This window comes from Typopeltis vanoorti, chromosome 1 (assembly GCF_054136105.1).
Source record: "Typopeltis vanoorti isolate ZY-2024b chromosome 1, IOZ_Tvanoo_1.0, whole genome shotgun sequence".
NCBI classification, from domain to species: Eukaryota; Metazoa; Arthropoda; class Arachnida; order Uropygi; family Thelyphonidae; genus Typopeltis; species Typopeltis vanoorti.
In genome coordinates this window covers 131121199-131137178 of record NC_143549.1, presented here as the reverse complement: position 1 = coordinate 131137178, position 15980 = coordinate 131121199, and the positions used below count along the sequence as shown (strand labels likewise).

The following is a 15980-nucleotide window of genomic DNA, read 5'->3' as shown; positions in this document are numbered from 1 at the left end:
CAAAAATTAAATTTTATTAAAAATATTTTTGCAGAACCCTGAAAAGGTTTTCTGAAACCTAGTTGTTGAAAATTTTTTTTGCTTGGTTATACTATAAATTCAAGATGCTAAGAGATTATATTCTGGGTTTAATCCTTTATCCAAGTGTAAGCAAACAATGTTCGCACTTGAAATATCTTCACAACTGGGCTTCTTGTATACACTTGGTTTTCTCCATTACTTTAGAACAGCAGTCTTCAAACATGTATGGAATACTTGTCTCTAAGTATTATTTCTCAGTATGGCCTACTGTAATTAACAGTTATAGAATAGCAGTACTTTATTAATTTAAAATATAAAATAAATTTATTTTATTATATAATATATATATTTGATGCAACAGATGTACTCAGCTATATAAAATAATTAATTTTGCATTGCGTATGGAAGAACATGTGAGAGTTATTACATATGGAAGAAGTAGAGCCAGCACACTTTCTAATCACGTTCTTAATTCTGCTCGCTCTAATGAGGGTGATTGTCACCATCATGTCATTCATGGAACAAATTAGAAAATGTTTCTAGATGCTACACTGAACTGGAGAGAGAGAAGAATTGTGAAATCAACAGAAAGTGTCCTCAATCTGGTCTATCCTAATATTAACCTTAGTTGTAACCTATCTGATTGTTACTCTTCAGCTATCCAACTTTGACATACATGAAATCATGCCTTTGTGAACATGCCCATCAGTACTATGGCATTCAGAACACCTTCAAATGTTAGCAATACATTAAAAAAAATCAGCTAATGCCTTTTTGTTCCCATATAGGAAGTAGGCAAGGCCATTTTTTAGCCCTAACTTTTGGAGACTGAGTGGGCAGTTCAATCTCCATTGGTAACCAATCAGAGATAGCTGGCCCAAGGCTATCACTAATTAATCGGCACGCAGTGCTGTAATCTGGTGGTCTCTAACCCTAACACAATATATTTAATGTCTGAAAATAGTGTGGGTTAGCAATACATTTGCAAGTTAATTTATAGTGGCCTCTTTTAATGTATATTTTTGTATTTAATATCTTATAATATATATATATATATATATATATATATATATATATTGAAAAGCTTTAATGACTGTTACCGAGAGATAAAGAGATGACAAGATATATTTAAAAAGATTTTACTAGTTTCGTTGAATAGATCAACATCCTCAGGTATCACAATCAAAGAAATATATAAAAAAATTACAGAGACTTAAAATTGTAATAACAGAACAAGTATAAAAAGACAGTAGCGTGTTTGAAAAACAAATGCGAGTATGAGTTCCAAACAAACGTATACTATGCGCTATTGCGAGTGCGCCAGTACTGAACAGAAGCAACGTGTGCATCAGAGAGATTGTAACTCAAGCTGTTGTTGATATGAGAGGAATCTAGAGAAATTTCTCTGGATTCGACAATCTTTCTTTCGCGTTCATTGTAGCACACATGGATGTTAGAAGTTTGAGTCCAGTTTACAATGTGTTGGCAGCCTTCGTCCGAGTTAGCTGAAAAGACAACGTGGCTAGAGAGAGAGCGCTAGCTCTAGTCCTGTTATAGGAGATATCTCTACGGTGTTCATCCAAACGTAGAAGGATGGATTTGGCAGTCTGCCCATAGTATGGCTTTCCACAATCACACAAAATCTTGTACACTCCTGGAAACTGAGTAGGAAGATGTTTTTGTTTATGTTTGCTAAGTAATGAACGAAGTTTTGGAAGTGTAGTGAAGCAAGTTTTGAAGTTAAATTTCTTGAGGATCTTGACCAGTTTTGGTGAGAGAGAGCTGATGCAAGGCAAGGAGATGACAGCTCTTGGGGAAGAGGGATCTTCAGAAGTAGTTGAGTGCCTGGGGGAAAGAAATTTGTCAATTTTCTTTGGAGAGAAACCATTGTTAATGAAAGTTTTTTTAAGAAAAAGGAGTTCATTTTCATCTGTTTCTTCTGTAAGTAATGATTTGGCTCGGTGGAAATAATACCACATTTTTGTGGGGGATAGTGATGGGAGGAAGCATGAAGGTATCTATCAGTATGAGTAGGCTTTCTAAAAATTGAGAATTTAATGCTCTCAGCACATCTGGTAAGTTTGAGGTCTAAAAAGGGAAGGCAGTCATCTGGTTCCAGTTCGAAGGTGAAAGAGATTTTTTCATGGCACTTGTTTAGGTGGTCTAAAAATAAATAGAGGTTATTGACACCATCTTCCCAGATGAGGAAAATATCATCAATATAGCGGTACCAGACTTTTGGTTTAAAGTGAAAGGAGTTAATAGCTTTTTCTTCAAAATCGTTGAGAAATATATCTGCGAGAATCAGAGAGAGTGGGCTGCCCATAGCCAGACCTGAGTTTTGTAAGTAGATCTTATTATCATATTTGAAGTATCCTGACTTTATGCAATGGGAGAGAAGAGCAAAGAGTTTTTTTGATAATTCGTTCTTGAGAAGATTGAGGACCTCTTGAGCATGTACATTTGTAAAGAGAGAAACAATATCAAAACTGGCCATTAAATCTGTTTTTTTAAGTTTGATGTCCTTGATTTTAGAAACAAAATCTGCAGAGTTTTTAATATGTGAAGAGGAAATTCCAGAAAGATTTCTTAGAAAACTCACGAGATATTTGGAGAGATTATAGGTACTGAGATTATAGAGATTATAGGTCTGATACCGCTATATTGATGATATTTTCCTCATCTGGGAAGACGGTGTCAATAACCTCTATTTATTTTTAGACCACCTAAACAAGTGCCATGAAAAAAATCTCTTTCACCTTCGAACTGGAATCAGATGACTGACTTCCCTTTTTAGACCTCAAACTTACCAGATGTGCTGAGAGCATTAAATTCTCAATTTTTAGAAAGCCTACTCATACTGATAGATACCTTCATGCTTCCTCCCATCACTATCCCCCACAAAAATGTGGTATTATTTCCACCTTAACTCACTGAACCAAATCATTACTTACAGAAGAAACAGAAATTGAAAATGAACTCCTTTTTCTTAAAAAAAACTTTCATTAACAATGGTTTCTCTCCAAAGAAAATTGACAAATTTCTTTCCCCCAGGCACTTAACTACTTCTGAAGATCCCTCTTCCCCAAGAGCCGTCATCTCTCACCAAAACTGGCCAAGATTCTCAAGAAATTTAACTTCGAAACTTGCTTCACTACACTTCCAAAACTTCGTTCATTACTTAGCAAACATAAACAAAAACATCTTCCTACTCAGTTTCCAGGAGTGTACAAGATTTTGTGTGATTGTGGAAAGCCATACTATGGGCAGACTGCCAAATCCATCCTTCTATGTTTGGATGAACACTGTAGAGATATCTCCTATAACAGGACTAGAGCTAGCGCTCTCTCTAGCCACATTTTCTTTTCAGCTAACTCAGACGAAGGCCGCCAACACGTTGTAAACTGGACTCAAACTTCTAACATCCATGTGTGCTATGATGAACTCGAAAGAAAGATTGTCGGATCCAGGGAAATTTCTCTAGATTCCTCTCATATGAACAACAGCTTGAGTTACAATTTCTCTGATGCACACGTTGCTTTTGTTCAGTACTGGCGCACTCGCGATAGCACGTAGTATACGTTTGTTTGGAACTCATACTCGCATTTGTTTTTCAAACACGCTACTGTCTTTTTATACTTGTTCTTTTATTACAATTTTAAGTCTCTGTAATTTTTTTATATATTTCTTTGATTGTGATACCTGAGGATGTTGATCTATTCAACAAAACTAGTAAACTAGTAGTATCTTTTTAAATATATCTTGTCATCTCTTTATCTCTCGGTAACAGTCATTAAAGCTTTTCAATAATATTCCAACCGAGTAAAATGAATTCGCATAATATATATATATATATATATTATCTGGTCGACTACTCAGACTGATCGAAACTCTGGGTATTGGCCCTTTCCATAATACATAGCATTATACACGTCCTAAAGGGTGTATGCTTTGCATTATGGGATACTAAGGCAATTGACATGAAGTCATTAGCTTCTATATACAAGTAGCCCAGTGATGACAATACTTCATGTTCAAACGTTTGCTTACACTTGAATAAAAGATTAAACTAAGAATATAATTTATTGGCATCTTTAATTTATGAAACCTAGTTATAATGGTATTTCTTAAGGAAATTAACAATGTATACTATATATTAATGAGAAGAAACTTTTTATTACTATTTTTGATATTTCTGCTAAGTTAAATTACCATCATCAGAGAACAATGAATTAATCGATATGTGCATTCAGGCATTACATAAGGTAAGTATGACTGAAGTAGAACAATAAAGGTAGGTCTAAAGTCCTAAATAGTAACCCTAGTGGACTGGGATGATGTTCTTGGCTGTTGAGCTGAAATTCTCAGGATGCTTCCCAGATTTCAGGCAGTTTCATGCAATCAAATTTGTTAAGGTTTGGGTAGTAAGGCTGAAACGGATTCCAGGAAAAGTCTTTCATAAATATTTGCTCCTGTGGGATAAGGTGGCCTTTTTCCATGATATCTTTTGTTGGGTGTCCACGGCATGATTGGCAAACCCTAAATGGCTATAGTTATGGAACCAGATGCAGTCTTTGTGTTTGGCAATTCTGATGGTGGCAGTCTTGCTTATTGGACCATAGTAGGACAGCTTACAACTTCATAGAACCTAGTAAACACCTGGCAGGTCTAGAGACTGTGGCTAGTCTTTGAGGTAGCAAATAAGGGATTTCAAAAAAAAAAAAAAAAAAACTTTCCTGTTTGCCCCCCTGAAGGCCAGCCAAAAAAGGAAGAAAGTAGCAGAATGATATTGGCCAGTTCAACAGAACATTGACCATGAAAGTGTCTCTGAATGTCTGTGAGAGGGGTCATCACATAGTCTGATTGCCCTCTTGTTTATAGCATTAAGCAATGCTTGTGAGGCTTTAGGTACACCACTCCAAATATGTAAAAAGTATTTCAGGTTTGTGCAGATTTGGGATTTATATAGTGTTACAGTTATATAGATGGAAAGTAGTGCAGAAATGAAGCTATGGATAAGATGTGTTTGTGCCAGGAAAAGCTGGAGGTGCTATCTGATCATGTTTTGATATTACAGTGTTATCAAAAGTAAGGGGAAGTGATAGAAGAGCATTTTTTGCAGGAAATTATAAGGTTGTGTAGCATCGAAGCTTACAAGGTTGTCCGCCCCATTGATGAATAGTGACGAAATGAGAATTTAAGGCATTAGCTATGGAGGATCTTGAAGTTTCTAATGATTAAGCACTGCATAGTTTGTCAATTGAGAAGGAAGAGTGCAGTGTATTGTTATCATATACCTATGGATAGGATTTGAATTTGGTGAGAGCAAGTCATTTATATACAGAAGGAAGCAACCAGGTCAAAGTAAATTGTTCTGGGCTATTCCTGCATTAGTTGAGAAGTCTGAGGGAAGGAAACCATCTACCATGACATAGTAGATGGTTGACATCCCCCTTTAGTGGCCTAAAAATCTGATCTCTGATAACAATGACTAAATAAAAGTGACATTGAATATTTGTTTTGAAATAGTAAATAGACATTTATCAGGGTCATCATTCAAGAATTGTTAGAGTAAAAAAATAAGAAGCCAAAAGGTTTTGTCTTTTTTCTGCGAGTAACAGTGCTGCAGAACCATCCAAGTGCAAAAGAGGTGGAAACAGAATTAGTTAACAGAATTAATAGAAACAGATCAATACAAATGAAAAGTGAAAACAGTCCAGTCAAGAAAATTAAGCAAAAAAAATCGCAAAAATTATCCTACTTGACATTCCTATAATGCCATACAACACATGGGTGAGAGTGAAGGTGTAAATGTTGCTCCATGGAAGAAGAAGAAATGTATACTAATGTATACTAATTCTGAATTGTGTAATGGATAAGATCAAGATTGTTTTGAGCATGATTATGGTTATATCAGTGATGATAGCAAATGGCTTAGTACCTGCTGGATCGGTGCAGTTGAAAAAGATCTGTTTAAAGGAATCTGGTAGATGTCTGGAAAACCTAGAGGTGGAAGTTTGTCTTTAGGTGAAGAAAGAAAGGTGGAGATTTTTCTGATGGTGTGAATGGCAACAAAAATATTCAGTGATTAAAACTTTCGCTGTGTTCAGACCTACCTATTGGTACAGATGTGTGGATAATATTTTTGCAATTTTGAATGGCTCTTCCTCTGAGTTGCAGCAATTTCTTTCTATATTAAATGTACTTCATTACAGGATCTAATTCATCTTAGAAAAGAGAAACAGATAACCAAATACTCTTTTTAGATCTAATTCTTTGTCAACCAGATGGGAGCTTAAAATTTTCAGTTTTTAGGAAGAAGACTAATACAAGCATGTTATATCCATGCTGAATTTCACCACCATCATACTCAAAAGACTGAAACTATTAAGACCTTACTACATCATGCTCAATCTTTGTTTCCCTGACAAACTTTTATAGAAAGAATAACAACATATTAAATCCACCTTTTATTATTATTATTATTATTATTTTATGGGCACCTCCATGAACTCATCGCAGGAGACCCAAACTATCCACACAATCTATCATGCCTCTCCATTCTATTCACCACACTCCAAGCAAAAAAAATCTAGTTCTCGCACCCCTACTAACTATGCCTTTACTCAACTGCCAGGGATTACCTCTTATTCTGCATCCTGTATCCAAATTCTGAAACATTTTCCCTACATCAATTCTATAAAATCCTTTAAGTAACTTAAATGTTTCTATCATATCCCCTCTTTTTTGTCTATCAATCCACTTCTTCAATCCATACACCCTCTGTCTGTCCTCATAGGGATTGTTCCACAGACCACTTGCCTCTGTATCATCACTATTCCTCATCCCCAAGAAACCCAGAAGACCAAACCTAAGCACAGTAATCAGGATGTGGACTTATCAAGGCTTGCTAGTGTGTACTTCTGTAATATTGTGTGAGCAACCGTGGCCACTTCAGCATTATGCTCTCTGTCTATTACTATTCCCTACCCTATCTCTACTTTAGTGTGTTCTTCAGTAGCCAAGTAATCTTATGAGAAACCTTGGCAAGATTTCTTCTAAACTTCAACTATGTCCATCACTCCTAAATACCTCATTTCATCTATTTCCTGCAGTACAGTTCCATCAATGTGTTCCATCAATATTGATTGCATAGCTTGTAATCAATTTATCCCAAAATGCATAACATTACATTTCTCCACATTAAACTGACACCGTTATCTTTTGCCCATGCTGACAGACTATTTAAATCATACTGCAAGCTCTCCACATTTCCTTGATTCACTATTACTCGACCTAATTTTGCATCATCAGCAAACAACTGAATATTTCTTTTCAGGTTATTTCCTACATCATTTATGTAGAAATTACAGTAATGGTTTTACCGCAATTTCAAAACTAAAAGGACACCATTCAAGAGGAAGACCCAGGAGGAGATGAACAGAAGACTTTTTAAACCCTTGAAAACATTACAGGCAAACAGTTGCCTAATACGGGAAGCCAAGAAGAAGAAGAAATTTTAACACTGAACCTTGTGGCACATGACTTGTCACCAGCTTTTTCCTGGATTCAGCCCCTCCGTATACCACTTTCTGATATCTCTCCAGCAGTCACCCTCTTATCCACATAACTAGTGTCATATCCATCCCCCATTTGTTCTAATTTGTGTAGCAGAGTTCCATGTGGTATTCAGTCAAATGCCTTTGTAAAATCCAGCAGAATCATCATGTAGCCATTTCCTTTATCACTCTATTATAAAAAGTTAGTAAATTACAGGCATGACCTACCCTTCAGGCCATATTTCCCCTCATAGAGTAGCATATTCTTATTCACCCTTTCTTGAATTCTCTTTTTGATCCATTTTTCCAGTATTTTTACCACCACTCCTGAGATACTGACTGATCTATAATTTGCTACTGCAGTCTTAGAACCTCCCTTATGCAAGGGAATTATTTTATCATCTTTCCACTCCCTTGGAACTCTACCAGAGCTGAGACTTAAATTCAACAACTTAGTCAGGTCAGAGGCACTGCCAGTTCCCTTGCACATTCCTACAAAACACAAGCTGAAATCCCATCTGACTTCACTTGGATGATATACCCTTGCAAAGTAGTCACTCATTAACTCAGCTGTTTTATCTGCTTCTGTCACCTCGGAACCATCAGCAACCATTAAGGTTATTCTTCCTCTTATTTGCCACATAGCAAAAGAATGCTTGGAAATTTCCTTTGGCCTGCTTGGCTAGTTTCTTCTTGTAATCTGATTTTGTCCTCCTTACCATATCCAACCTTCTTGCCTCACCCTTGTACTGTTCATGAGTTTGTCGGTTACCTTTCTCCTTATATACCCTCCACATTTTTCTTTTCCTACAGCTTAGACTTAATGATATTACTCATCCATTTGACTCCTACCTGATTAACTCTCCTTACCTTAGATTTACAATTTAATATATCTTCCTCTAGATGACCCTTAGCTATCTCCCATGCACCACTAACATCCTTCCCTTGTAAGGTTTTATGCTATGGCACAGCTTCAGGCTTCATCCTAAGCTTGTCATAATCACCTGCCTTGTAGTTCCACATATACTTCTTCTTGACAGAACATGGCTCATTTTTTTTACAATCTCCCAAGTCAAGACTTACATGGTCACATTCCCCAATCGGAGGCAATGTGACCACCTTAGTTACGGATAGCTCTTCTAATCCTGTGCCCAAGTACAATACTCTTGCACCTTGAGTCCCCCTCCATCACATTCTGACGCAAGTAATTATCTCTCAGTAGATGTATAAATTCCATTTCCTTCTTTTCACATGATCTCTCTTCCTTCCAATCTAAATCTCCATAGTTGAACTTCCCCATAATTTTTTGTTGAGGTCTTGTAGAGAATTTTGTTAATAGTGTTTTGGCTATAACCATTTTTTAGAAAAGTATTGCTGATAGCTTTAAATTCTTCTTTCAGCGGCGCTTGTTCATTGGAGCAGATCTTCAAAGCCCTGTTTTTTAGAGTATTAATGACACCTAGTTTTTGTGTTGGGTGATGGTAAGAGTTTATTCATGTATATTGGCCCGTATGTTTTGGTTTCCAATAAACAGTGAAAGAAAGACTGCCAGAAGGAAGACGTGTGACAAGTGTGTTCTGTTGTTTCAATCTCAATTGTGAACTGTATGTGTTTGTGTTGTTTGTTTAGGTGGCTAAGGAAAGTGTCTATTGTCTGGCAGCCATGGGGCCAGATCCTGTAAACATCGTCAACGTATCTAAGCCAGACTTTGGGTTTTAAAGGAGAGGAATCTAGAAAATGTTGCTCAAAATGTTCAATATAAAAGTTAGCAATAGGGGAGATAATGGGGAGCCCATGACTGTGCCTTCTTTTTGTAGGTAGAAAGCTTTTTGCCATACAAAATAACCAGAACATAATACATGCGCAAAGAGCTCCGTGATATCTGGATGGAATTTGTTCTGTAAAAGAAGGAATCTGTCATTGATTGGGACATTCGTAAAGAGGTCTGAGACATCAAAACTGACTAATAAATCATCTTTCTCTAATGTAACGCTTTGATTATGTTTATGAAGTGTTGTGTATTCCTGATATAGGAGGGGGAATGACCTACAAACTCCTTGAGTGTTGCCGCTAATTTCTTGGCTAGGTGATAATTCGGGCTATCTATACCTTCGACTATTGTGCGGAGTGGTGTGCTTTGTTTGTGTATCTTTGGTAGACCGTAAATTCTTGGGTAATGAGCGTAGTGCAGAAGTAATTTTTTGACTATCTTTGGACCATGTAGTTTCTCTGTTTTCTTTTTTATTCTACTGGTTGGGTTGTAGTTAACAAGTTGGCATGTACTATGGTCTGAGACTAGTAGATTCATTTTTTCTAAATATGTGGTTTGGTTTAGAATAATGGTGGCACTTCCTTTATCGGCTCTAGTTATTACAGTGTTCAGATTTGATTTTAATGATTTCACTGCTGTTAATTCGTGTTTCGTTAAGTTGCTTGTTATTGTTTTCTTATAATTTATATTTAAAATGTTGGCGGTTTCTAAACATATTTTATCTGCTATGGTATTTGGGATGAATCTTAATTTGAAATAGTAGTTTTCAAAACTTTCAAAGACTACTATTTGGACTACTATTTCCAATCTGTTTCAATTTTCTTTAATAGTTTGTCATGTAGAAGCTTAGACTCCATGGAGTCTAAGCCTCATCATGGGAGATGCACACTATTATTTAATTCCAAAATTGATAATGTTGGAATTAAATAACAAGAGTAGTATCTTAATTATGTAAACCAAGTTTATTTCACCTATTTTGAAAGGTACATCTGCTGTCCATATGTATTTGTTGTTCTGAAATTTAGAAACAAAAAAAAAGTTTATATAAATTTGAATCCATATTGAAGTATGACATGCTGAGACATTAAAATAAGTTTAGTTCCTCTTGCAGTATATGAAAAGAATTGTTTTGGAATACTCATAGAGCAAAAGTATTTAAACCTGTACACAAGTATTCTGTTTTGCTTTCAGATGATTTGATAAATTCTTATTTCATTTTCTCTTTTCATTTGTTAAATGGTACAGCTGCAAATGCATTTTGCTTCATATTTCATCCTTTCAGGTTTTTGTCAAACTACCTTTTATGCTTGCAGGATCAGGATATGCTAATTGCAGAGTTGCGAAATGCCAGGTTTTTCGATGTTTTTGAATACAATGCGCCCCAGAATTTGTGGGGTTGTTTTTTATGTAATCACCCTGATAGAGCACTGGGATTTCTTCAAGACAGTGAACCTGTGATTGAGGTAAATTCTTGAAATAATTTTTGCTTTTGTCTGTAAATAAGCTATTTTAAACTGAGCATTTGATTAAATAAGTTGACTTTACTTACTATATGTAGTATTATAACTTTATTCATTTTGCAGAATAATAAAATATTTTACCTTTTAATACAATGAATCTAATAGCAATTTGAAATAAAAATAAAACAATGAATGCTTTCTTTTTGTTTTTGAATTGCTTTTTCTAACATCCTTCATTAAAGCTAAATTTATACTGTTAACAATAACTTTGTTGATAGGAGTAGGTAATCTTTAAAGACTTGCTCCACATTCAGATTACTTAATCTGCTATAAGGTTTCTCTTATATTTTGTTGTAATATCTGTCTGAAAGAATGGAAAGGAAAAATGAAAACAGTGGAAGTAATTACTGTTTAAGCTTGTTTGCTGGTAATTCATTTATGGAATACTGTAGCAATAGCAACATGAACACTGGCCAGTAACACATTTTGAGCAAATGTGACTTTTAACTTTTCTCGGGGAATATCATCAGAGTGGGATTTCCTCAGTGTTCCCAATTGAGGAGATATTGTCTGAAATAAAGACCCAAGTAGTGACCATCATATTTAGGGATGGTCACTTGATCCCAGCCAAGAATATCATCCTTACATCCCTTTGTACTGCTTTAAGTATTAAAAAAAAAACGTCATTCCCAGGCTGTTATTGTGTCTGGTGTGGCAGTCAAAAGAATGAGGATGAAAACTCCAGGTGCAAACACCAAAATGTACTAACTGGAAGGGAGATCAAATTAAAACACTCATAAATTATGTACAGAAAATAAAGAATTTAATGACTTGATTTTCTAAACCTGTTGTTCATAACACCACTAATATATTAATATAAATTAATATAAACTAATATTTCATGATAGCATCTCATCAAATCATCAGGATGAATACACACAAAATATTAGACCATTACATGAAATGTCTGTTCTTTTTCTTGTGTATTCATTCAGTCACGGGATACTATTAGGAATCCATGGGAACTGAGAACATAGTCATTAATACAGTTATAAACAAACATAGACAAAGGAATTCAAAGTGACATGCGAGATATAAAGAAGAGTGTATAGAGAAGGTTTGAAAACAAATTTTACTAAAATTAAATTAGGACATTTGCATGTAGACTCTAAATTACATTTAGTGAGCTGATTGTTAAAAATTTACTAGCACATCACTGCTTATGTCACATTTGGTACTGCAGAGTGGACTAAATGTAAATAATGCAGCATCATTGCTCTAAGACCAAATACAATAAAGTAAAAATAAATAGACTAAAAATATAATTTGCATACACTGAATACAAACTGTATTGAAGACATTCTGAATAAATTATTATTATTATAATCTGACCTCCATGTAGTCTAAGCCTCATCGTGGGAGATACACACTATTGCACACAATGCTCATCCAACCATGCATGAAACTGATTCAATGTGTCTACATTCAGAACGCACTCAGGCAATTCATTCCACTCATCAACCATTCTCCATGCAAAGAACCTTCTCCTCACTCCTCTGCTCACACCCTCCTTATACAGTTTCCAGCGATGGCCTTTTGTTCTACACCCCTCTCTCCCATTCTATGAAAAATCTCTTCCATGTCAACCTGATAACAACCCCTGACTAGCTTATATGTCTCAATCATATCCTCCCCCCCCTTCCTCCTATTCATGAGGCTTTGCAGTATACATTCTCTGTTTGTCCTCATACTCCACATTCCAAAGAGCACTTGACCACCTTCATGAATCTTCTCTAAACCCTTTCTAACATATCCTTGTCACCATGAAAACCTGGCAATCAAAATCTATGCACAATAACCCATATGAGGCCTGATAAGGCCTTATACAATGGCATCATAACCTCTGTTTCTGCATGTCAGGGTTGTCCACATCATTGCCATTATCCGATATGGCATCTTCACAACTTGTGCAATATGGACCTGAATTTCAGTTCCTTGTCCACCATCACTTCTAGATTTCTCATCTCCTCTACTTCCTTTAAAGTTTCCCTTCCAAGTGTATACTTTGCATCCCATTGTTGTTTACCAAATCTCAAAGCCTTACACTTTGCAACATTTGATAGTTCCACTTACCTGCCCATTCATGCAATCTATTCAAGTCCTCCTGTAAGGCCATAACATATGCTTGACTCTGCATTGCTCTCCTCAATTTTGTATCATCTGCAAACAGCTCCATATCAACTAGTTATAGCTATCCCAATATCATTAACATACAAATTGAACAACATTACTAACTATTATAATAACGGAATTAATTCACGTAATTAATTATTCTTTATTCGTAGAATTTTCACCCGAGTATCACAGACATCATCAGTACGGATACAAGGCTAATTAAACAATAACTGTTATATTCACAAAGCATCACCTAAGTAGCTAAGGTTAAATTTCCTAAATTTATTTAATTATTATTATTTTTTTTAAATTTAATTATTTAGTTATTTAATTATTAAATAATTATTCAATTATAATAATTTTTAAAAAATGTTATATATTTATTTATTTTTATAATTAAATATATATATGTGTATACAATTATATGTTAGGAAAGATTTGCTTTATAAAGTACAATCTCCCAGAAGGTGGGGGGGGGGAAGACATAGATCATTGGATCTGTTTAGGTTAGGGGAGTGAAGTAATGTTTCACATGCTTCTTTGTATAGCCGTTCCATTAGGAACCGACTTTTGTAAATGATGATGGCATGTTCTGCAATTCCAGACTGTTCAGGTTCAAGGTACTAGATATTCGACTGGTGTTCTTCTAACCAGAAAGGCAAAAGTCATTCATAAAAGTTGGTTCCTAATGGAATGGCTATACAAAGAAACATGTGAAACATTACTTCACTCCCCTAACCTAAACAGATATGATGGTCTAAGTCTTCCCCCCCCCCCTTGTGGGAGATAGTACTTTATAAAGCAGCAAATCTTTCCTAACATATAATTGTATACACACATATATATTTAATTATAAAAATAAAAAATAAATAAATAAAATTTTTTAATTATTATAATTGAATAATTAAATAAATTTAGGAAATTTAACCTTAGCTACTTAGGTGGCGCTTTGTGAATATAACAGTTATTGTTTAATTAGCCTTGTACCTGTACTGATGATGCCTGTGATACTCAGGTGGAAATTCTATGAATAAAGAATAATTTATGTGGGTTAATTCCGTTATTATAATAGTTAGTAATATGTCTACTCATGGTATTTCCTTACTGAAAAATTGAACAATGGTCCCAAAACTGACCCCTGCATTACACCACTGGTGACCTTCCTCTTTCAGGATACTGCACCCCCATATATGAGGTGGTATCAAAACGTTTTGAAACTAGGTTTTGCAACACACCAACAGATGGCAGCACAAGGCTGCATGCACAGTCACAGGGAGCACCTACCTTCATAAGTCAGTCTGCCAAAAGACATCGTCCTGTGTACATCGGGAGCTGTGCAACTGATGGTATTCTGACCACTTGCATTACCACATCTGCTATTTCATCATGGACTGCAAGTTAGAGCAAACGTGAAATTTGAGGATCATTACCGGTGACAAAACTTGGGTGTACAGGTACGATTCTGAGACGAAACAACAGTCTTCACAGTAGAAGCACCCATCATCTCCACGACCGAAAAAGGCGAGGCAGGTCTGCAACTCGCCAGGTGCATGCTCATCGTCTTTTTAGACATTCGCAGCATTGTGCATTGAGAATTCGTCCTCGGGGGCCAGACTGTCAATAGCTAGTTCTACTGCCAGGTTTTAAGGCGTCTGAGGGAGGACATTCGACGAAAGCGACCAGATCTGTGGCATGCGAAAAACTGGATGCTCCACGATGACAATGCACTCTGTCACCGAGCTCTCCTCACACGTGAGTTTCTCGCCAGAAACAACATGATCTCACTTCCGCACCCACCCTACTCACCAGATTTGGCTCCTGCAGACTTCGCCCTCTTCCCGAAGATGAAGATCCAGCTCAAAGGTCACCATTGCAGATATCCAGCGCAAATCGCAGAAGGTGCTTGACATGCTTCAAAAAGTAGACTTCCAGGACACATTCCAGAAGGTCAAGAATGCTGGGAGCGCTGTATCGATATGCAAGGGAACTATTATGAAGGTAACAGTGTGTAAACGCAGATAAATAAAGTACTTTCTTGTAAACAGAGCTAGTCTCAAAACTTTTTGATACCACCTGGTACAACTTTCTGATACTTATCTGACAGCCAGTCACTGATCCAACTCAGAAGTCTGTTATCCAACCCAATCTGTTTCAATTTCTTTAATAGTTTGTCATGTGGAAGCCTATCAAAAGCTTTTGCAACATCCAAGTACATCACTATATATGTATCTCTCCTGTCCAAGGTATTTGTCACCTTGTTATAGTAAAAAGTAAGTTAGTAAAACATAATCTCTCTTTAACAAACCCATGCTGATAATCACAGAGAATACTGATGTTATAAATCAATTTCTGTATCTTCTCACCAATCTCTCCAGTACCTTTACTACAACTCCAGATATACAGATTGGATTATAATTTGAAGCCACAGCCTTGTAACCACCTTTATGTAGTAACAATATTACCTTCTTTCCACTCCCTTGGACCTTGTGCTGTTGTAAGACTTATTAAACAAGCATGCCAATGCTTCTGCCAATTCTATGGAACATTCCCTTAAGATGCGTGGTGATATGTTAGCAAATCCTATGGCCTTATTGTTAAATTGTGAATGAATACAATTCACTAAGGAATGTTTCAGTCATAATTTGACAAGTTAAAACCCTTGAAAAAGATATGCTTGTATTTTAGTATAAGTTGTATATAGCCTGACAAATATTGGATACCGTAATTAGTGTAAGACTTGTGAATATTCCCGTATAAAATACCTACTAAATTGTATGTTAGACAACGAATTTGTTATATACATATTTTCTGTTAGAATTGATATAAAAGAATTACTGTGTAAATTGCATATAACCAACTGAGATTATAAGGTCAAAGTATGCACACCAGATTAGTAAGTTGCCTCAAGCGGTCATGCACGCATACGGCACGTGGCGACCTAAGTTTTCGGGGAAGACACCACGAAAAGGCAAGACCCACGAGTGCAAAGGAATA

At 35.9% G+C, this 15980-nt stretch overlaps 1 protein-coding gene across 1 annotated transcript in view; it reads left to right on the top strand.

The window, feature by feature from the left end:
* The window catches only part of melt (ventricular zone expressed PH domain-containing protein melted), a 338615-nt gene that overhangs the window by 254783 nt on the left and 67852 nt on the right, over positions 1–15980 (top strand). The window contains exon 14 of the mRNA XM_090398172.1: positions 10665–10814. Within this exon, the coding sequence (XP_090254298.1) occupies positions 10665–10814 (150 nt within the window). The remainder of the gene's footprint in view (positions 1–10664; positions 10815–15980) is intronic.